The sequence below is a fragment of the Phyllobates terribilis genome, unplaced genomic scaffold (genome assembly GCF_046119375.1).
Source record: "Phyllobates terribilis strain yellow unplaced genomic scaffold, ASM4611937v1 Scaffold_1__5_contigs__length_1240528914, whole genome shotgun sequence".
Lineage (NCBI taxonomy): Eukaryota > Metazoa > Chordata > Amphibia > Anura > Dendrobatidae > Phyllobates > Phyllobates terribilis.
Window position 1 is genome coordinate 388,313,199 of NW_027362761.1, and position 22,659 is coordinate 388,335,857.

General features: G+C 42.4%; 1 protein-coding gene across 1 annotated transcript in view; it reads right to left on the reverse strand.

Moving 5' to 3' along the window:
- Nucleotides 1-2,356: 2,356 nt before the first annotated feature.
- Nucleotides 2,357-22,659, reverse strand: part of ISOC1 (isochorismatase domain containing 1) — a 32,477-nt gene continuing 12,174 nt past the window's right edge. The window contains exon 5 of the mRNA XM_073676542.1: nucleotides 2,357-4,776. Within this exon, the coding sequence (XP_073532643.1) occupies nucleotides 4,630-4,776 (147 nt within the window). The 3' untranslated portion in view covers nucleotides 2,357-4,629. The remainder of the gene's footprint in view (nucleotides 4,777-22,659) is intronic.

Here is a 22,659-nt window from a genome sequence, read left to right on the forward strand (position 1 = left end):
CTTAGGACCTTCTAAGAACCGGATTTATTTATTCTTTTTAATTATGTCTTGATATAAAATAACAGAATAAAAAAAGTGCATACTTAACTTTTACCATTCACAGTCAGAAGAAAAACTAATCATACACTACTGCTATGAATAAAGAAAAAAAAAAAAAAAAAAAAGTTTCTAAAATAATGTAAATTACACTGTTCTGCCATCTGGTTTCTACTTCTCTCCACCTGCCATGTAATTTAACATTCTAAGCATTAAATAGAATTTCTGTATTAATCTAACATTACATTAACAAAGCAGACCCCACCCCAGATTGATGTCTTCCAGATGGAGAATTATGTGACAGACAGAAAAGAATGGGATTATAGCAGAATGTAACTGATTTTCTAAAGCACAGTAACCCATGTTAATCTAAGCCTGATAGGCAAGCAAAAAAAATCTTATGGTAGAATAAAGCTTGAAAAAAAAGTCACATTTTATTCAATAAGGATTGGACAAAAATGGAAACCTACACATACAAATTGTACAATCTAGAAAGATCTTCACACAAACACTGCACTTTACATAGGTGTATTCCAACTGAGGGACTGCATAGAACACACAGGCACCTTATTTAGAGTCACTTCTAAAAAGTGACATGTTAATCAAAATTACTTTAAATACTGAAAAATTCCTCTATAACTGGAACAGGGCATCTCCTGTGGAGCAATATTAAACCAAAAGAATAAATGAGACCCAAGTAAATAATCAATATAGAATACTTCATTAAATATAGAAGTACAATTAACTAATTTAAACCGTGCATAGTACATTTTGTGCAAAAATTGTGAAAATAAAGTGGCACTATAACAACGAGTATAGTCATTATTATAGTGTCCAGGTATATGTAATATATTCTCCAATAATGAGTATTAGGAAATATAAATCAGATAAATCCCTGTGGACATGTCTTAATACATGTACCATGTCCACAGTTATACATCTGATTTATATTTCTTTATATTTCCTAATACTTTTGACCAGAGAATATATTAGAAATACCTGGACACTATAATAATGACTGTTGCCAACTATGATCCTATGGAGTATGTTTACTATATTGCCTTATTATATACATGGCAATGTATTAAGTTCTACAGCATTATCTATTTTAACATCTTATTTACACCCCATAGATACAGACCTTATATCTCTATACTAACCTCGCCCATATTTGTCTCTGCACTGGCCTATATGGGCCATTATATATATCTGTCCTTTATTGTGTTAACAATTTTTGCACAGAATTTACTATGCACAGTTTATATAAGTTAATTGTACTTCTGTATTTAAATAAAGTATTCTATATTGATTATTTACTTGGACTCTATCTCGATTTCTTCTTTTCGATTAAGGAATTTTTCGGCATTCAAATTTTGGAATTGCGATGAAACGATACCATTATCCACTGACAGACACCTACAGTGTGTGACCACATTCTGTATTATAATGCTTGCCTATAATCGCTGACATATCCCACAGAACCTTAAAGACAAGTCATCACTGTCCGCATTGGGGCTCACAATCTGAATTTCCTTTCATTAAGTCTTCGGAGTGTGGGAGGAAACTGAAATACCCCTAGGAGATTCACGTGAAAAGTTTACTCTAAGATGATAATTCAGAGTACAAGACTAACAAATTGTTGGACCACAGCAACAATTACAGAGTGTGGTGTATTCCCAGCAGGTAAAGCTGCATTCCACCGATGGTACATGATCAGTATGGCCATCAGTGTATGACTAGTCGGTCTCTGACCACCACTGATTAGCAAGAGAAAGGGGCAGCAGAAGCTGCTGCAGTGAAAGATATTCCATCAATGGAAAACATCTTCAAATTTATTCTAGTAGTAACATACCTCCTAATTCAAGCCCTCAGAGTCGAATATGGAAAATCTTCAGTTGCAGGATATTCTTTGCTTTTCAGTCCAAGCATATATGGGTCATTATAGAATACAAATATTACACATTCTGCATTACTTTTACTATACTGGAGAAAGGCAGATGCCATATTTATATAACTATTTTAATAAAATGTGCAGTTTTGGAGCATATAACTCATTCAATATTTTCTCCTACATCTGGACCAACGGCTTGTATCCTCATCCTGTTAATTCTCAGAGTTACTGCTTTCAAACACAATAAATAAATCATTACTGGAGCACAAACATAACTGCTGCAACACATTTTCTCTAAATAAAAAAAAAAAAGGTAAATTTTTAATTTAAGTATTTCATTTTAAATTAGTAGTCTGTCTATGTTAGTAATAGTGAAGCGTTAAGTTCGATTTCGAGCACAAACAAGGTTGGAGCTTGTTATCTTCAGTGTTTTGGGAAAAAAAAAATTACGCTCAAGGGAAATGAAAGGGAAAAGAACAATAGGACATCCAGCAAGATAGATGGATACGGTCATAGAAATTATAAAAGAAAAAAAAATCAATGCCATGAACAATAGTAATCAATGCCAGAAGATTCTTTACCACGTTCATGCTTACCCCAACATTTTATTTCAAGGACCCCTTATGGTCTGTGTAGACATTGAATGCAGCACTCTCCGTATCCAAAAAAATGAAGATGGCAGCTGTCAGATAAAATACCTATGTGACCCCTATCCCAGCTGTCCCCCCACAATATCTACTGTATCTGATGTCGGAGTACAGACATGGAATCAGTTACTAGTGTATCACCGCCCACCCACCTTCCACCAAACTCGAAGTGTATGAGTATAGAGAGCCATGTTCACACAGGCAGCAGGAGGTCTTGAGAATAAAGTGAGAGTAGGTATACAGATGGTTCAGAGTTTCATGGCATAAAACACAAGCATGTATGACGACGTGCCAACCCCTTCAACTGACCCCTTTATCAAAATTAATTTACCAATACATTAGTGGAAGTTGACTCTCCCAATCTCTAAATTAAATAATTTTCCAATTGGTATATTATACATATAAAAGAATATGTACAGCCTGCCTGCACTTTACATTTCTGTTACCTTGTGGCAGGTCTGTGCAAATGAGCAAAATATACAATATATATCTAGAAATTCTAATTCCTCTTTGACAGCTTTGATTGACCAGCTGGACTTTTTTTTTAGTTTACTGGCAGACAGGATACTAAAATCTAGTGTCTAGCTCAGGGTTACAGTATCTTATCTCAGAATTTTTTAGACTGCATCTGTTACCTTAATATTCTGTCCTATGTCAGGGCTGCATATCACAGCTGTAGGGCCTTACTGATAGTAAGTTTACCATATGGCTAGTTGGAGAGCTGAAAGAACACACTAGACAAATAGGAGACCAGTGTATCCATAAGGAGAGAGCTCCCCCTGTCGCTTATACTGATGGTTAGGAGTCTGGCGTATTCATAAGGAGAATGCTCCCCCTGTCCCTCATACTGATGGTTAGGAGTCTGGGGTATTCATAAGAAGAATGTTCCCCCTGTCCCTTAAACTGGTTAGGAGTCCACTGTATTAATAAGGAGAGCACTCCCCCTGCCCCTTATACTGGTGGTTAGGAGTCTGGCGTATTTATAAGGAGAATGTTCCCCCGGTCCCTTAAACTGGTTAGGAGTCCACTGTATTCATAAGGAGAGCACTCCCCCTGCCCCTTAGAGTGGTAATTGCAGGGGGAACACGCTTCTCATGAATACACTGGACTCAAACTACTGTATGTGTCAAGAAGTTTTTGGGCAATTTTGGCAACTAGGAATAAAGACCTATAGCTTTAATACTCTGCCTTCACATAAGTGAGAGTATCAGACTCTATTGACCCAACTAGGTCTGTTTTTGTGCCTGTAAAACAGCCCACAAATAGCTTCTATCAGAGCCCCATAGACTTACATGGCAAATGCCAAGCTGCAAAAATGGATTAGAGAAGGACATGCGCTGATTTTTCTTTAAATGGATAGAACATGAACGGAAAAAGGTTATATGAATAAGACCTGATGCAGACAGACCAGTTTTAGCTGGAATCTCATAGTGCAATGTAGGAACATAAAAATGGTTACCTAGAAGACTAAAAATTATTGCTATAGGAATCCGATTGATTACAGAGAAATCATTGATTTGGATCCCAAAAGCTTTGGTAGAAATTTCCAGTAAGGGGCTAAATAAGCCTTTTAATATAGACTTGAGACTGGATGAAAATGTATAGAAATAGGGTTGAAGTAGACATATGGCACAATCTGTTTTCTTCCAGTTTGTGGAAGATGCAACAAGTGACTGGCACTTCTTCATCCCATATACTCTTAAACCATCAAACTCTTACATATACAAAGCAGATTTACATTGACAAAAGCAATCTCCAGAACCCTGCCTCTCCCAAGGTAAATAATAAAGACCAAGATTGCACCCAGTCCTGGTCCTGATCTACCACAAGGAACCAATTTACTAAGGAAGCAATATCCATAAGCAGCTACACACGTTACAGTATTCACTTCATTTGACACACAGGCAAACAATCATTTAGTTTACAAATGAATCCATGAAGGTAACGGAGTTGTTCATTTACTGCAAGGAATATTCATGCAGATCTGCAATTGTTTTGTACTGGATAAGACCATGAGTAAACGGAATCCAATTAGAAACGTCAGTCATTTTGCAGTTAGACTTTAGAAAGGAGTCCTGACTCGGGAGCACTTGCTTTAATAAGGTTTTGGATTTCTTTGAATTTAGGATGGTCCTTATCAGCCACCAACTGTAAAAGTACGGCCTCACTTGTGGTAATTATAATCCCGTTCCTTGCAAGACGCTGCAAAAGAAGAAAAATGCAACCATGAAAGAAAATACATTAGATCGTACTTTAAGTATGTAGTCAAAAAAAAAAAAAAACACCTCACAGCTCCTGGTAGGTTTTACAGTGTATATAAAAAGTTTACACACCCTGTTAAAATGCCTATTTCATATCAATCATACCAAGAAGAATAATTTCAGAACTTTTTCCACCATAAATTTCACCCATAATCTGTACAAATCCAATAAAAAAAAATGTGAAATCATTTTGAGAGGGAAAAATAAAAATAACCAAACAAAAATAATGCAGTCTCATAATTGTGAACAGCCGCTTATATTTGGGGATGCATTTGCATTCAGAATTAGCCAGTCCCATTTAAACTCATGTTAAATAGTCAGCACACAGCCACCATAATTTACACAGGGATTCTGAATAACCCCATATAAAGTTTCTGTTCAAGTATGATTTTCCTGACATTTTCTTCCTTGCATATTACAGCAAAAGCCATGGACCATGAACAGCTTGCGACACAGCAAAGGGATCTTACTGTTGATAGCTATCAGTCTGGAGGAGAGTACAAAAAAAAAAATAGGCATTAGATATACCATGGGACACTGCGAAAACGGTCATCAAGAATGGCTTAAGTATGGCAGAACAGTGTCCCTACCTAAAACGTAATGCTTCTCAAAGATTGTTGAAAAAGACAAGAAGAAAATTGGTCTGGGAGAATGCCAAGAGGCCTGCAGCAACATAAAAGGAGCTACTGGAACAAGTTGTGTACTGCATGTGACAACAATCTCGCATATTTTTCATATGTGCGGCCTGTTGGTTAGGGTAGAAAGACGGAAGCCTTTTCTTAGAAAGAAAAACATCCAAGCCTGACTGTTTTGCCAACACCTAAATCAAGTCTGCTAAAAGCATGTAGGAAGAAGAGCAAAATTTTGGAATGGCCCAGACCTGAATCCAATTGAAAATATGTGGGTTAACCTGCAGAGGGCGCTGTACACAGCAGATGCCCTTGCAACCTGACAAATGGTGCTACTGCAAGGAAGAGTGGGCAAAAATATTCTAGACGTGCCATGCTGTTAGGCTCCTATTCAAAAAGACAATGCTTTCATAAATTCAAAGAGTACTTCAACAAAGTATTCGTTGAAGGGTGTGCATAGTAACCACATTTTAGTTATTTTTCTTTTTTCAACCAAAAAGACTTCAGTTAATTTTCCAATTGACATATTTTGGGTAACATTAAGACTGTGTGCCCACGATGCGTTTTTAATGCGTTTCCGCAGGGTTTTTGCAGTTGCAGAAACGCATTAAAAACGTATGGTAGAAGGGCAGCAATGTTCCCCAATGATAATCCGCATGTGCTGTGCACATGCTGCAGAAATTTCCGCTTATCATTGTGGGAAAAAAACGCAGCACTACCAATTATTTTGCGGAAGCGCGGCGTTTTCGCCGCCATTGACTTGCATTAGAACGCACCAATTCCGCAAGACTGCATCTGTACTTGCGTAATTGGTGCGTTCTAATGTGCGGATGGTACCCGGGTGTAGAGGAGAGGAGAGTCTCCTCCACACCCAGGTACCATAAAAAAAATTAAAATAAAAAATAAAGATTATATTCACCTTCCGACGGCCCCCGCACTCCTTCCCTGTGCTGGCTGCCGGCAATCGCGCAGGACTGAAGGACCTGCGGTGACGTCACAGTCATGTGACGGCAGGTCTTTTCAGTACCGCGATCTGAGAGCAGTCAGCACAGGAGCGCAGCAAGTCTCGGGGGGCCATCGGAAGGTAAATATTAGTTTCTTTTTTACCCTTCTCTCGGGTCACACTATATAAATCCATGCTGTTTGCATGGATTTATATAGTGTGACCAAGTTGTCAAGCACTTTCCAAGTGATGCTAATCGCTTGGAAAGCGCTAGTAATTCCGCATGCGGAAATGTCAGTGAATAACGCTTCATTTCCGCATGTCACTGGCAGGAAAATGCATGTACATTAAGCATGCGTATTTTTTCTGCCAGGGAGATCCAGAAACGCTCAGGAAAAATCTATATACACACATATACATATACATACACATCGACCTAAATATAAGCCGGGGCACCTAATTTTACCATTTTACCACAAAAAACTGGGAGAAAGTATTAACTCGACTATAAGCCTAGAGTGGGAAAAGCAGCAGCTACTGTTAAATTTCTCCATCCTGGTATGCATGACCCCCTCATGCCCAATCCTGGCATGCATGGCCCCCTCATCACTGCACACATGAAGAAAAAAAATAAACTTCTACTTAAATTCCTTTCCTCTGCTCCAGTGCTGCATCCTGTTCTGCCAGTAGCTGATCTGAGCAGCGCAGCACATCACTGCCATGCGCCCTCAGACACCGAAGTGAGATGGGCATGGAGAGGCGTGAATATTCATTTTCTTAAACAGCACACACTGTAGCCGCAGCTGCAGGCTTCCTGCTGCGGCTCAGCAATCATGTCTGCCCGCTACTAAAAAAATGAATATTCACTCTTCTCCACGCCCATGGGAGAATTCATATTCTCTAATAGCGGTCACAGAGGATCGCTGAGCCGCAGCAGGAAGCCGGCGGCTGCGCCTGACAGTGTGCGCTATTAGGGTACATGTGTCCACGATCCGTCCAGGCCTGTGGCCCAGACGCTGCGGCAGAGCGGCTGGTGGCTTCCACTTATTTTATGCAAATGAGCGACACCATTTATTTATTTATTTTTTTCCCCCACTTGCGGACTTTCCCTCATAGACCTAACTTCTTTGGGGAAAAGCCTGCATACGGACCCGCCGGAGAAATTGACATGCTGCGGTCTGGAAAGATGCGCTGCATGTCAGTTTCCATGGGTGAGCCGCAGATGCATAGTGGACATGGCATTTCTACAAATCCCATCCACTATGCTGTAACATCTCGCTGCTGTGGGTTTGACGCTGCATAAGTCTACAGAGTCAAACCCGCAACGGCTCCGGATCGTGGGCACACAGCCTTAAGGAGAATGAATATTCACTCCTCTCCACTCCCATGGGCGTGGAGAAGAGTGAATATTCATTTCTTTAGCAGCAGGCAAACGTTGTAGCTGCAGCAGCCGTTACTTCCTGTGCACCGCTCCTCTGCCACTGCAACCCCCCCCCCCCACCACCTTCCACAGCTGGAATGTAAGTATATACTCGAGTATAAGCCGAGGGGGGCTTTTTCAGCCTAAAAAAAATGTGCTGAAAAAGTCGGCTTATACGAGTATACACGGTATGTTCTGAAATCATTCTTTTTGGCACGTTTTTTTTTTACATAGCAAAAAAAAAAAATTTTCATTTTAACAGGGGTGTGTAGACTTTTTAGATCCACTGTATGTATACAATTCCATTGGTCTGGCAGTTTCCAGCTATTATGTTCTGGATTAATGTTCAGCCATAAAAAAGCATGGAAAAATGTTCTTGTTCCTACAGAAGGATAACATAACATAGCCTTCTATTTCTGTTTTTGGATGAGAGGAGTCTTTCAGATGGTTAGACATACTATCAAAGTACTTTGAACAGAGCAGCAAAATAAGGCCACATTCATACGACCAGTATTTGGTCAGTTTTTTACCTCAGTATCTGTAAGCCAAAACCAGGTGAGGAACAATCAGAGGGAAAGTATAAATGGAAACACATTACCACTTCTGTATTTATCACCCACTCCTGGTTTTGGCTGACATATACTGATGTAAAATACTGACCAAATACTGAACGTGTGAACATAGCCTAATAATCAACATTTTTGCGCTGACAAATGCCACATTAAAAGGAATATTACAATTTAAAATGTTAAAATATCCTCTACTTATCCTCTTGTTCACAATGAGTGTATTAACTATAGGATTTACCTATACCAAGAAAAATCAAATCTTATTTAGATTTCTTATTTAGATTGTGTAAATAAAAATAAAACTGCTATTAATATTTTGCCAATGGGAGTAACAGGAACATTGTTTAGAATGGAGTAATACTGCACCAGGGTTGGACCGTCCCACCAGAGAATCCTCCGATGGGCCCTGGCTTCTCCCTTCAGGAGAGTTCATAGTACAAACCTTGCAGCTGCTATGAGGCTCTTGAGTGGGGGAGAAAGGTGAGCCCTCAGAATCAAATCCTCTGGTGGGCCCAATGTTCTTCAGTCTGACATTGTACTCCACCCTCCGGGACTCATGCTGATAAACAGAATGATAGGTTTGTAGCATTTCTTTGAAGCTTGGGCCTGTGTTTCAGCATTAGACACTACTTCCTTGCACTTACAAACCGTTGTGCCTCTGTAAAAGGCAGAGGGTGTATGGCATGCAAAGCATCACAACCCTTGCAATGGTGGTTTCTGGCTTCTTAAACCATGAAACTTTGAGGGCCAAGCCATAGTCTAGAGTAGACCATCAGTGTTATATTAGTGGATAAACCCTTTAAGCCTCATTTATCGGAAATCCTAAAATCCTGACAAAGGCTCCCTGGATGATCTTGTAATGTATATGTAGACCAAAATGTTAAATCGGTAGTCCCCTACTATAAAAGTTAACCCCAATTGGCCCAAGCTGGAGTAAGAATACAAGAAGGGAGCAGTTTCTTCCTTTTCGGATAGAATGCGAAGTTTACAGCAGTCACGGGACATAACCCAAAGGATGTTGATGTCGGGAAACCGGTGAGGGACGTAATGCAGTGTGGAGGAGCGTCAAGCAATACTGGGCCAGTAGGAGAGAATAGTTTTTTTTGTTTTTTTTATTAAATTTCTTACTCCTCCCATGGGTCATTAAGCTTTGCTTAATCTCTTCAAATACAGAAAGTGCAGCTTTTAAATTCCAGAATTATGAGATGGAAATAAATTTGTGGTCCTCAAAGCTAAAAATTACTCGGCAGTGAGTGGGGTTAAATGTGAAATAAAACTAACTCTTTAAAAATTCCTATACCAGAAATAATATAAATGAATCATCATATCCGTCTGTAAATACCTAGTGATTTTTTGAGGCTTTGTCTCTGCAGTGAACACAACGGCACTTACCTCTAACCCTCCACCAGTTACACAAGTATAATGATTTCATAGGGCACAGCTATTGTTGCATGGATTTTGCCCGCAGTGACTGCCGTTCACAGCTGTAAATGTCAGCACAGCGTGTTTATTCAGGGAACTCAATTTGCACTTATGCCACGATAATTTAGTGGCTTTTCAGAGACTAGCTGGGGGCACAGACGGCAAGGTCTTAACTCAATTTAGCTGGGTCATCCGCTGCTCAGTGTTTCTACCCACTTTCACCCTTTCAGCTGGCATACACCGGCTAACAAAGCTCATCAGCTCACAGCTGACTGACGACTCAAGGAAAATGCAGAATTATTCAGAAATAGCTCTACAATATGACAGAGTTATACACTGAAAAAAGCAACAATTACAACAAACCTTCAGCTCAATCAGGGCCATTTTAATGCCAGACCACCAGCTATAACCTACTTTTGGCTTTAATAACCCCTGTGGAATGAGTGTGGAGAAAGCTATGTGGATGAATGACGCGTGACTTATTCATTAGAAAAATGGAATAAAACCCTGATGCTTACACATTAATCCTTTGTCTCCGAAACATTCACAGAAGTGAAATTAAATGGAGACTGGAAGAAGTGAATGGAGACTAAAGCAGACTTGTCGTGTACAATATAAGGCCTTGTCCCTTGGTCTTTTATTAACCCATTAGAAGAATTATGCTCATGTGCCTGCTGTATTCATCAGAACGACCCTACGTCTCACTTCTTGCAGACTGTATATACGGCATCCGCAAATTTATTTGGATTATGGAGTCATCTAACATATGTATATTTTACGAGGAAAAAAAAAAAAAAAATTAACCGGATCCCACCAAAGAAATGCTAGGAAACCTTCTAAAAAGTTGACATTTCTTCTCCCTTAATGTATTGCTCTTACATAGAATGGTCATATGGACAAATCCATAAAGCCTTAAGGTAGGGAATTATTCCAGACTAGTGTTTGTATGCCAGTATTGATGCAGTCAGATGTGCCAAATACATCAAGAGGCACGCACCTCTTCAGAGTCAGAAATGTACTCTAGTCATGGACTGGAACACATGGCATAACATAGAATTAATGTATTTGGTTGCATTAGGCCACGTCTTCATCCACTAATCTCCACCAACTTTATAAAAACATGGCGGTGCTGGGGAAAAAAAACAAAACAAAAAAAAAAAAAACACCACACACACACACACACACACACACACACACACTTACTTTAAGAAATCTAGCAAAATGAAAAAATTGTCAACCCCCTCCCTATTAAAATAATAATGCATTCTTTGTTGATTCCTACGTGAACATTTATATCACTAAAGAATGGCATTAGATAGAGTAGCTGTCATCTTTTAAGGGTTGTCCAGTGAAGATAGGTTGGCACCTATGCACAGGATAGGCGATAACTTTTCAGATCTGTAGGTCGGTCCTAGTGCTGGGAAGCACACTGATCAGCAGAATAGGGGACTTTTCTCCCCTTTAACCACATTTAGAGTGAAACGGTAGTGTACATGCTCAACAGCCGCTCCATTCACTCTCTATAGGGCACTCGCAAAAGCCGAGCGCAGTACTCAGCAGCCACATAGGGAATGAATGGAGCGAGGTCGAGCAAGCGTACCGCTACTCCATTCTAAAATGGGAACAACAGGAAAAAAAGTTCCCTGCTTTGTTGATCGGCGTGGGTCCTAGTGGTTGGAGGACTACCGATTGCCAATCCGATGGATATGTGATAAATTATCTTGACTGGAAAATCCCTTTAAAGTCCCCATACACATTATAGAAAAGTCAGCAAATGTATGTTAAGTTTCAAAGCATGATCCTTTATTCTCGTAAGAGACAAAACCCCACCAAAAGGTGTATGAAGCTGGCTTACGTCCCTCTCCCCATTGAAAACACATGCAGGATCCAAGCATCAGCTGAATGCCATCTCGAGTGTATGGCCATATTTAAAAGTTTGGGGGTTCTTTTACTGCTTTTACATAAGTCTAAAACACGTATATTACTTACCGGTAATGTGTTTTTTCGGAACCCATGATGGCACAACGAGAGAGGGGATCTGCCCTTCAAGGACAGGAAACCTTCAAGATAAAAAGGGCGGCGCCTCTCTCCGCCTCAGTGGATTACAGAGCATGAGAGGACTCTCCGGTTAGAGCACATAATTTTATTAACCATAAACGAATTTCACCCATGTGAATACTCAACACCCACCAACCGGAAGGTGAACACCATAGTGATAGGGAGGGAATGTAAAGGTGCCGTCATGGGTTCCGAAAAAGCACATTACCGGTAAGCAATATATGTGTTTTTCTGTCACCCATGACGGCACAACGAGAGAATTACAGAGAACTAGGTATGTAAGGCAGGGACCACAGCCTGCAGAACCCTTCTCCCAAATGTGAGATCAGAGGCAGAAAGGTCTAGTCTATAGTGATTATAGAAAGTGGACAGAGATGACCATGTGGCTGCCCTAACATATTTGCTCAATGGGCACGTCCGCTCTTTCTGCCCAGGAAGCAGCCATGCCCCGTGTAGAGTGGGCCTTCAGATTGTTAGGAGGATCTCTGCCTGATCCCGTATAGGCCATCGTGATGGCTTCCCGGATCCACCTTGATACAGTGCCTTTTGAGACCTTTGATCCCTTTCGGGAGCCCTGAAAGGAGACAAATAGAGCCCTATCCTTCCTCCATGAGCTTGTGGATGCTAAATAATGTATAAGGCATCTCCTGACATCCAAGGTATGAAATCTTTCCTCCTTGCTATTTTTTTGGTTCAGGACAGAAGGATGGTAGGGCTATCTCCTGAGACATATGAAACTTAGATACAATCTTAGGTAGGAAAGCAGAGTCTGGTCTCAAAACTACCCTATCGTCTAGCACTAAGGTAAAAGGTGTATCTGCAGATAAAGCCTGTAACTCACTAATCCTCCGTGCTGATGTTAAGGCCACAAGAAGTATCGTTTTTAGGGTGAGTAATTTTATGGACCCCGAGCTAAGGGGCTCAAAGGGAGAACCTGTTAACGCGTTTAGCACAAAGTTTAAATCCCAAGAAGGGACCCATATTATAGGGACTGGCTTGGATCTACTGCATGCCCTCACGAACTTGGAAATCCATTTGTTACTGGCCAGATTATAATTATACAAGGCCCCTAAGGCAGAGATTTGGACCTTTAAGGTGCTAACTGCTAGGCCTTTTTCCAGCCCTTTTTGAAGAAATTCCAAAATGGCCGTTATGGGAACCCCCCCCAGGGAGAATCCCTGAGATGACAAGAACTTCTTCCAGACTCTACTGTAAATTTTAGTAGTGATTGGTTTCCTACTACCTAGAAGAGTAGTAACTAGATTCTATGAGAAACCCCGACCCTCTAGCAATGACCTCTCAAGTTCCAGGCCGCTAAGTGCAATCCTTTCATCTCAGGATGGAATATAGGACCTTGAGCAAGAAGGTCGGGAAACTCTGGAAGAATCCAGGGGTTCGTGATTGACATGCTCTTCAGCCAAAAGAATCATGGTCTCTTGGGCCAGAAGGGGGCTATGAGGACCACTCGAGCCTGATCCTCCCATATCATCCTCAACACTGCTGGAATTAGGCATGTTGGGGGAAAAGCATAGGCCAGACTGAAATCCCATCTGCACTAAAAGGCGTTTACTACTTTCCATGGGATTCAGTGAGCAGAACTTTTTTAATTTGCTGTTCTGACGAGTCGCAAACAGGTCGACCTCTGGAGACCCCCACATGGCCACTAGCTGGCGGAAGACTGAGTGATTTAGAGTCCATTCTCCCTGCAATAGTGGCCTGCGACTTAGAAAGTCTGCCTTTGTGTTGTCCTCTCATCTGATATGAAGGGCCTTAAAAAGAGAACTTTTCCTTCCACTAGAGAAAATATCCTCCCCGTAACTTGCATTAGTGATTTTGAGCGAGTTCCCCCCTGGTGGTTCACATATTCCACAGTGACCTGGTTGTCGGACAGAATTTTTAGGTGATGTCCTTGTAGAAGGGGTAAGAAGCTGATTAGTGCCTTCTCTACTGCTTGTAGTTCCCACATGTTGGAAGACTCCAGACTCTCCTCCTCTGACCAAGTCCCCTGTATCGGGTGGTTGTCTAAGTGCGCCCCCCACCCCCTGGGGCTGGCGTCCATAGTAATCACTCTGGTAATTTAGGGAACCCAAGGGACACCTGTCCGGAACGAGTTTATCTTTAACCACCAATACAGTGACTGAATTACATTTTGAGGGAGTGTTAATCTGCCCTCCAGATGCCCCCTGAGGACGATTTCGTTCTTTAGGACGTCCCATTGTAATTCTCTTGAATGAAATTGGGCCCAGCATCCTGCTGGCATGCAGGAGGTGAGGGACCCCAGCAGAGACATGGCCACCCCGAGAGTCATTACTGGGTTTGTTATGGATGTCGAAACTAAATTTTTTATTTTATCTCTTTTCTGCTCGGGCAGGCAGCATTCCTATCGAACCGAATCCAGAGTAAGGCCTAAAAAGATCCGAGTTGTATGCAGAATCAGTTTTGATTTTTCTAGGTTTAAACACCATCCTAAGTTTTTTTTAAGATGGTGCACACCTGATCCACTTGGGCCAGGCAGTGATTGTGAGTTTTGCCCACTATTAGGAAGTCATCCAAGTACGGAATGATCAATCAGTTTTCCTCCCTGAGATGAGCCGTAACCTCCGCTGTAAGTTTTGTGAATATGCGGGGCGCCACTGCTAGGCCGAAGGGAAGAGATCTGTACTGGAAGTGCTTGACGACTCCCTGTACAGTTACGGCTACTCTGAGGTATTTTTGAAAGTCGTGATGGATTGGCACATGGTACTACGCATCAGTTAGGTCCAACACTGCCATGTAGCAGCCGGGAAATAGAAGGCTTATCGTTGATTTTATGGTTTCCATCTTGCATGATGGAATGTTCAGGAATTTGTTCAGGCCTTTCAAGTTGAGGATGACTCTGTATGAATTGTCCGGCTTCTTTATAAGGAATAAGGGGGAATAGAACCCTCTTCTTTCCTCTTGTGGTGATACCTCCAGCAAGACGTTCTTTTGCAGGAGACCTGAAATCTCTTCCTCCAGTGCCTGCTGTTCTGGTAGAGAGGATCTTAGGGCAGTCGGAATAAATTTCTCTGGTGGGTTCCTCAGAAATTCCAGTTCCACTTGCTGGAAGAGATCCTTTCCCAGGCTGGAATGAAGAGAGAGAGCCTCCCTCCCACCTGGGATAGCGTGTCATTTTGGGGGTTTGCGACTATCCTGGGAGAGCCCGCCGAAAGAAAACCCTTTCCCTTTCCTGGAATGATCCTCGCATCTAGATTGTTCTGTGGATTTCCTTCTGCGGCCAAATTTCTTCCTCTGAAAGGACTGCTTAAAAGTTGAGAAGGAAGATTTAGGAAAAACTTTTTTGTTGTCACCTGCTTTCTCCAGAATTGTGTCGAGAGGCACCGAAAAGAAAATCTCCTTCACACGGAAGAGAACATAGCTTTCCTTTCGTCTGTATATCCCCGGGCAACATTTCAGCCAGACTGCTCTACGGCCGGCATTAGACAGGGCCGCAGATCTTGCTGCTAATCTGGCGGAATCCGCAGAGGAGTCAGATAAGAAGGCCGCAGCTCCTTTCAATACTGGTAGAGAGGCCAGAATGGAGTCCTGTGACTCGTTGTTCTTAACCTGGTCTTCTAACCTGTCTAACCAAACTATAAGGGATCTTGCCGTACAGGTTGCTATTATGGCTGGTTTCAACGCCCCTGCTGATACATTCCTTAAGGGTACTTGGGAGCCATCTACCTTCCGGTCCAGTGGGTTCTTCAGCATCCCTGTGTCTTCAAAAGGGAGAGAAGATTCCAGGGTACCGGAACGGGAGGCAGGACGATATAAGACACTTCTCGGGAGACCGTGGAATCATCGATCCTACAGGAGTTATGCCAGCTGGACCTTGAATCCTTGGTGCTGCGCGTCCCAGAGCACCCACTGCTTTTGCTCTGCGGTGGACGCTGCTCCTGGGTACGCCTCTGGCGCCGAGGCTGCTGCGGCTGCTCCATCTCCTCGGGCTGGTGCAGCATGGACTGCTGCTCTTGCTGCTGATGCGATGGGGAGGGCTGCTGTGAGGCCATTACGGTGCACTGCGCCCCTGCCTAGCCAGTGATCTACCCTTAAGTACCCTCATTGTGCCAGTGAGATCACCGGCCGGCGGTCCCGCAGCTTCCGGTACCTCCCCCGAAAATTACATCCGAGGGTCAGAGGTCTCGGCGCGTGACTTCCGGTTTCGTCACTTCCGGTCGCGCCCCGTGACGTCACACCTGGGACGCGGGGTTTGCCGGCTACCATGCTGTGTAGGTGCCGCAAACCCCTGCCCGCACGCGGGGAGACCATATGTCTGCGCCCTCGGCGGCACTTCCTGGACCCACGGGCCCGGCTGCAGCAAAGACTGTGCCCTGCCACAACGACCAGCCCCCACCCAGGTAAGATGATCTTGTTACCGCCGACGAGAAGGAAGGTCCCCCATCAAGGACAGGAAACCAGTGAGGCGGAGAGAGGCGCCGCCCTTTTTATCTTGAAGGTTTCCTGTCCTTGAAGGGTGGATCCCCTCTCTCTCTGTGCCATCATGGGTGACAGAAAAACAGTAAATATATATGCCTCGATTCATCAAAGCAATTATGCCAGAATTCGGAAGAGTTGCAAAATTTTAGCGTAACCTTGAGTTATGAAAAAATATTGCGACTTTTGGCATTTTCAGGCCAGTTTTTCTCAGTTCTGCCAAAATGGGCGGATATGGGGATGGAAGAGGGCGTGTACTTTACTCCAGAAATCTTACTCCAGTGTTTGACTGGAGTTAGATTAGTGGTGAGGCCAATGTCAATGAATCAGGAGAATCTAACAAGTAAGAGGTGTCCACCTCTTAATGAATCAGGAGGATTTGATTCCAACACACTTCCTCATTAAGAGCGGCGTTGTTTTCATGAATCGGGGCCATAGTATATTCAATATACCACTCTTCCTGTTTTCAAGCTGTTCCACCACCAGTCTGTTCAAGCTGTCATAACTCACACATGGCGAGAGCTGCAGGAGAATGAGCAGCCCCAGCAGCACAGGCATTGTGGGACTACAGTTCAGTAATCTAGCATCCAATTTAGAAAGTTCGATAATCAGGCATTTTTTTTCTTCCAGAAAACTTTCTAGCTATACCTTTTTCTCAATGTACATTAACTCATATGGTAAATTACACTGAGAAGGAGCAGATACAGGTGTTTCTCACATAATTAGAATATCATCAAAAAATTAAATTTATTTCAGTTCAATACAAAAAGTGAAACTCATTATATAGAGTCATTACAAACAGTGATCTATTTCAAGTGTTTATGGCTTACAGCCAATAAAAACACAAAAGTCATTATTTCACTAAATTAGTATAATTAACAAAAAACACCTGCAAAGGCTCCAAAGTTTTAAAAAGGTCCCTTAGTCTGTTTCAGTAGGCTCCACAATCATAGGGAAGACTGCTGACTTGACAGATATCCAGAAGGCAGTCATTGACTGCAGTCATTGACTGAAAGTAAGGTAAGCCACAAAAGGTCATTGCTAAAGAAGCTGGCTGTTCACAGAGTGCTGTATCCAAGCATATTAACCCCTTAACAACATCTGACGTACTAATACGCGTCTGTGCCCTGGGACTTAAGAGCCAGACCCGTATTAGTACGTCATCGCAATCGCGCGCGCACACAGGCTGTGCGGGCGCGATCGCAGCCGGGTGTCAGCTGATTGTCACAGCTGACACCCGGTACTATGCGCATGGAGCGGTCCTGCACCGCTCCCAGCACATTAACCCCTGCGATGCTGCGATCGAAATCGATCGCAGCATTGCGGGGGAAAGGGGAGGTGATCGCCGATACTCACCTCCTCTTCCGGCTTCCAGCGCAGTCTGCAAAGGCTTCCCGGGTGTTGCCATGACGACCCGATGTCGCCATGACAACATCCGGGTCACCAGACAGCAGGAAGATTGTTTGGACATGCGCAGTGCATCTCCAAACAATCTTCACACTGTGCACCGCTGATAGCCTGCATGGCATAGGGATGGTGCTGCATTCCTGTGCCATGCAGGCGATCAGAGAAAAAAAAAGTGAAAGTCCCAGAGTGGGACAAAGTAAAAGTGTATAAACTGTCTGAAAGTGGGAAAAAAAAAATAAAAAAAAATAAAAAAAAATAATCCACCAAAAATAAAAATATAATGTACCCATCAATAAATGATATTATAAAAAAAACAATAAAAGTACACATATTAGGTATCGCCGCGTCCGGAACAGCCTGACCTATAAAACTGTCCCACTAGTTAACACCTTCAGTGAACACGGTAAAAAAAAAAAAAAAAAAAACGAAGCAAAAAACAATGCTTTATCACCATACCGCCAAACAAAAAGTGGAATAACACGCGATCAAAAAGACGCATATAAATAAAAATGGTACCGCTGAAAACGTCATCTCGTCCCGCAAAAAACAAGCCGCCATACAGCTCCATCAGCCGAAAAATAAAAAAGTTATAGCTCTCAGATAAAGCGATGCTAAAAAATATTTTTTCCTATAAAATAGCTTTTATTGTGTATAAGCGCCAAAACATAGAAAAATGATACAAATGTGGTACCGCTGTAAACGTACTGACCCGAAGAATAAAGCTACCTCATCAATTTTACCACACGCGGAACAGAATAAAAAAAAAAAAACAATTCCTGAATTGTTGGTTTTTGTTTATTCTGCCTCCCAAAAATCGGAATAGAAAGCGATCAAAAAATGTCACGTGCCTGAAAATGGCACCAATAACAACGTCAAGTCATCCCGCAAAAAACGAGCCGTCACATGACTGTCTGCCAAAATCTGGAAAAATTATAGCTCTCTAAATATGGCGATGCAAAAACTAGATTTTACAAAAAATGCGTCTTTTAGTGTGTGACAGCTGTCAGTCATAAAAACCCCATATGATTCTGGCATTGCTGTAATCACACCGACCTGAAGAATAAAGTCGTCGAATCACTTATACCGCACAAGGAACGGCGTCAAAAATAAACTCTTGGGTTAGGATTGGGCTAGGGTTAGGGCTGGGTTTGGGGCTAGGGTTGTGCTGGGGCTAGGGCTGGGGTTGGGATTTTTTTCAAAAGTAAGAAAAAAAGATGACGATATGGTGACTAGTGTTGAGCGCAAGTGCTCGCTACTTGAGTTTGCATCGGGTGCTCTGGTATGCATTGAGTATCGTGGGTATTTGAGTGACATGCTCGAGTCTCTGCCCCATATGCTTCGCGGCCAAAAAAACTTTACGGGGATTGCCTGCCATGCACGAGCGATCCCCGCATGTTTTTTTTTGGGTGTCTAATAACCGTGAAACATGTGGAGCAGGGACTCGAGCATGTCACTCGAGCACACGCTGTACATGGTGCATACCTGAGTACCCGATGCAAACTCAAGTAGCGAGCTCTTGCGCTCAAGAATAATGACAACTTATTCAATATGATGACCTAATGTAAACAAATTCTGTGCCGTACCTCTGCGTTCAAAATGTTCACTATACACCTTAATAAAATCCTTGAGGGGTATAGTTTCCAAAATGGGGACACTTGTGGGGGAGCTCCACTGTTTAGGCACATCACGGGCTCTCCAAACGCGACATGGTGTCCGCTAACGAATTGAATGGAAAATCGGCTCAAATTGTTAGCGGACGCCATGTTGCGTTTGGAGAGCCCCTGTGTGCCCAAACATTGGAGCTCCCCCACAAGTGACCCCATTTTGGAAACTAGACCCCCCAAGGCATCTATCTAGATGCATAGTGAGCACTTGGAACCCCCAGGTGCTTCACAAATTGATTCGTAAAAATGAAAAAGTGTTGTTTTTTTTCACTTTTTCATTTTTACGAATCAATTTGTGAAGCACCTGGGGGTTCCAAGTGCTCACTATGCATCTAGATAGGTGCCTTGGGGGGTCTAGTTTCCAAAATGGGGTCACTTGTGGGGGAGCTCCAAAGTTTGGGCACACAGGGGCTCTCCAAACACAACATGGCGTCCGCTAATTATTCAAGCAAATTTTACAATCAAAAAGTCAAATGGCGCTCCTTCCCTTCAGAGCCCTGCCGTGCGCCCAAACAATGTTTTTTCCCCAAATATTGGGTATCTGCATGCCCAGGGGAAATTGCACAACAAATTTTGGGGTCCATTTTTTCTTGGTACCCCTGTGAAAATAAAAAAAATTGGGTCTAAAGTAACATTTTTGTGAAAAAAGTTAAAATGTTCATTTTTTTCTTCCACATTCAAAAAATTCCTGTGAAGCACCTGAAGGCTTAATAAAGTTCTTGAATGTGGTTTTGAGCACCTTGAGGAGTGCAGTTTTTAGAATGGTGTCACTTTTGGGTATTTTCTGTCATAAAGACCTCTCAAAGTGACTTCAAATGTGATGTGGTCCCTAAAAAAATGGTTTTGTAAATTTTGTTGGAAAAATGAGAAATCACTGGTCAACTTTTAACCCTTATAGCTCCCTAACAAAAAAAAATTTTGGTTCCAAAATTGTGCTGATGTAAAGTAGACATGTGGGAAATGTTATTTATTAACTCTTTTGTGTGACATATCTCTCTGATTTCAGGGCTTAAAAATTCAAATTTTGAAAATTGCAAAATTTTCAACATTTTCGCCAAATTTCCGTTTTTTTCACAAATAAACGCAAGTGATATCGAAGAAATTTTTCCACAATCATGAAGTACAATATGTCACGAAAAAACAATCTCAGAATCAGGGGGATCCGTTGAAGCGTTCCAGAGTAATTACCTCATAAAGTGACAGTGGTCAGAATTGTAAAAATTGGCCTGGTCATTAACGTGCAAACCACCCTCGGGGCTTAAGGGGTTAATGGAAAGTTGAGTGAAAGGAAAAAGTGTTGTAGAAAAAGGTGCACAAGCAACCGTGATAACCACAGCCTTGAGAGGATTGTTAAGAAAAGACCATTCAAAAATTTGGGAGAGATTCACAAGGAGTGGACTGCTGCTGAAGTCATTGCTTCAAGAGCCACCAAACACAGACATATCCAGGACATGGGCTACAAGTGTCGCACGTATTCTTTGTGTCAAGCCACTCATGACCAATAGACAAAGCCAGAAGCGCCTTACCAGGGCCAAGGGGAAAAAGACCTGGATTGTTGCTCAGTGGTCCAAGGTGTTGTTTTCAGATGAAAGTAAATTTTGCATTTCATTTGGAAATCAAGGTCCCAGAGTCTGGAGGAAGAGTGGAGAGGCACACAATCCAAGCTGCTTGAGGTCTAGTGTGAAGTTTCCACAATCAGTGATGGTTTGGGGAGCCATGTCATCTGCTGGTGAAGGTCCACTGTGTTTTATCAAGACCAAAGTCAGCACAGCCGTCTACCAGGAAATTTTAGAGCACTTCATGCTTCCCTCTGCCGACAAGCTTTTTGGAGATGGAAATTTCATTCTCCAGGAGGACTTGGCACCTGCCCACACTGCCAAAAGTACCAATACCTGGTTTAAAAACAACAGTATCACTGTGCTTGATTGGCCAGCAAACTCGCCTGACCTTAACCCTATAGATTCTCTATGGGGTATTGTCAAGAGGAAGATGAGAGACACCAGACCCAACAATGCAGACGAGCTGAAGGCTGCTATCAAAGCAACCAGGGCTTCCATAACATTTCAGCAGTGCCACAGGCTGATCGCCTCCATGCCACGCCACATTGATGCAGTAATTGATGCAAAAGGAGCCCCGACCAAGTATTGAGTGCATTTACTGAACATACATTTCAGTAGGCCAACATTTCGGATTTTAAAATCATTTTTCAAGCTGTTCTAAAGTATTCTAATTTACTGAGATAATGACTTTTGCGTTTTCATTGGTGGTAAGCCATAATCATCAACATTAACCCCTTTACAGCTTGGGGCGTAATAGTGGGCACCAGGCTGTCACCCCCTGTTCAGCGCGGGCTCCGGCGCTGAGCCCACACTGAACAGGGCATGTGTCAGCTGATTTATACAGCTGACATGTGCCCGCAACAGCCGCGGGTGGAATCGCGATCCAATTTCTGATAGCGGCATTTAACATCGCCGCGCTGGAAGCACGTCACTCACCCCTCCCATTGGTGACCCGTCACGTGATATAGGGTCACTGAAGGGTGTGGCATAACAACCCTGGGTCTGCAGCAGACCCCAGTGTTTGTCATGTAAAGATCGCTATGAGAGCCACCTAGTGGTCGGCGCTCATAGCACAGGAGCATTTCTGCTACACAGAGGTGATCTGCTCATCACCTCTATGTAGCAGAGGCGATCAGACAGTTGCTGCTTCTAGTCTCCTATGGAGACTATAGAAGCATGCAAGAAGTGTAAAAAAAAGTTTTTAAAAATATTAAAAAAAAATCTAAAAGTTTAAATCACCCCCCTTTCGCCCCATTCCAAATAAAATAATAATAAAAAAAAAAAAAAAAACACATACACATATTTGGTATCGCTGCGTTCAGAATCCCCAGCTCTATCAATATAAAAAAAGAATTAATCCGATCGGTAAACGGAGTAACGAGAAAAAAATTCTAAACACCAGAATTACGTTTTTTGGTCGCCGCAACATTGCAATAAAATGCAATAACGGGCGATCAAACATCTGATCTACCCCAAAATGGTTTCTATAAAAACTTCAGCTCGGCACGCAAAAGATAAGCCGTCACCCGGCCCCAGATCCCGAAAAATGGAGACGCTACGGGACTTGGAAAATGGTGTTAAGAAAAAAAAAAAAAAAAAAAAAAAACCCACACACATCTGTGGTATTGCACTTTTTTTTGCAATTTCACCGCACTTGGAATTTTTTTCCTGCTTTCCCGTACACGATATGGTAAAAACAGT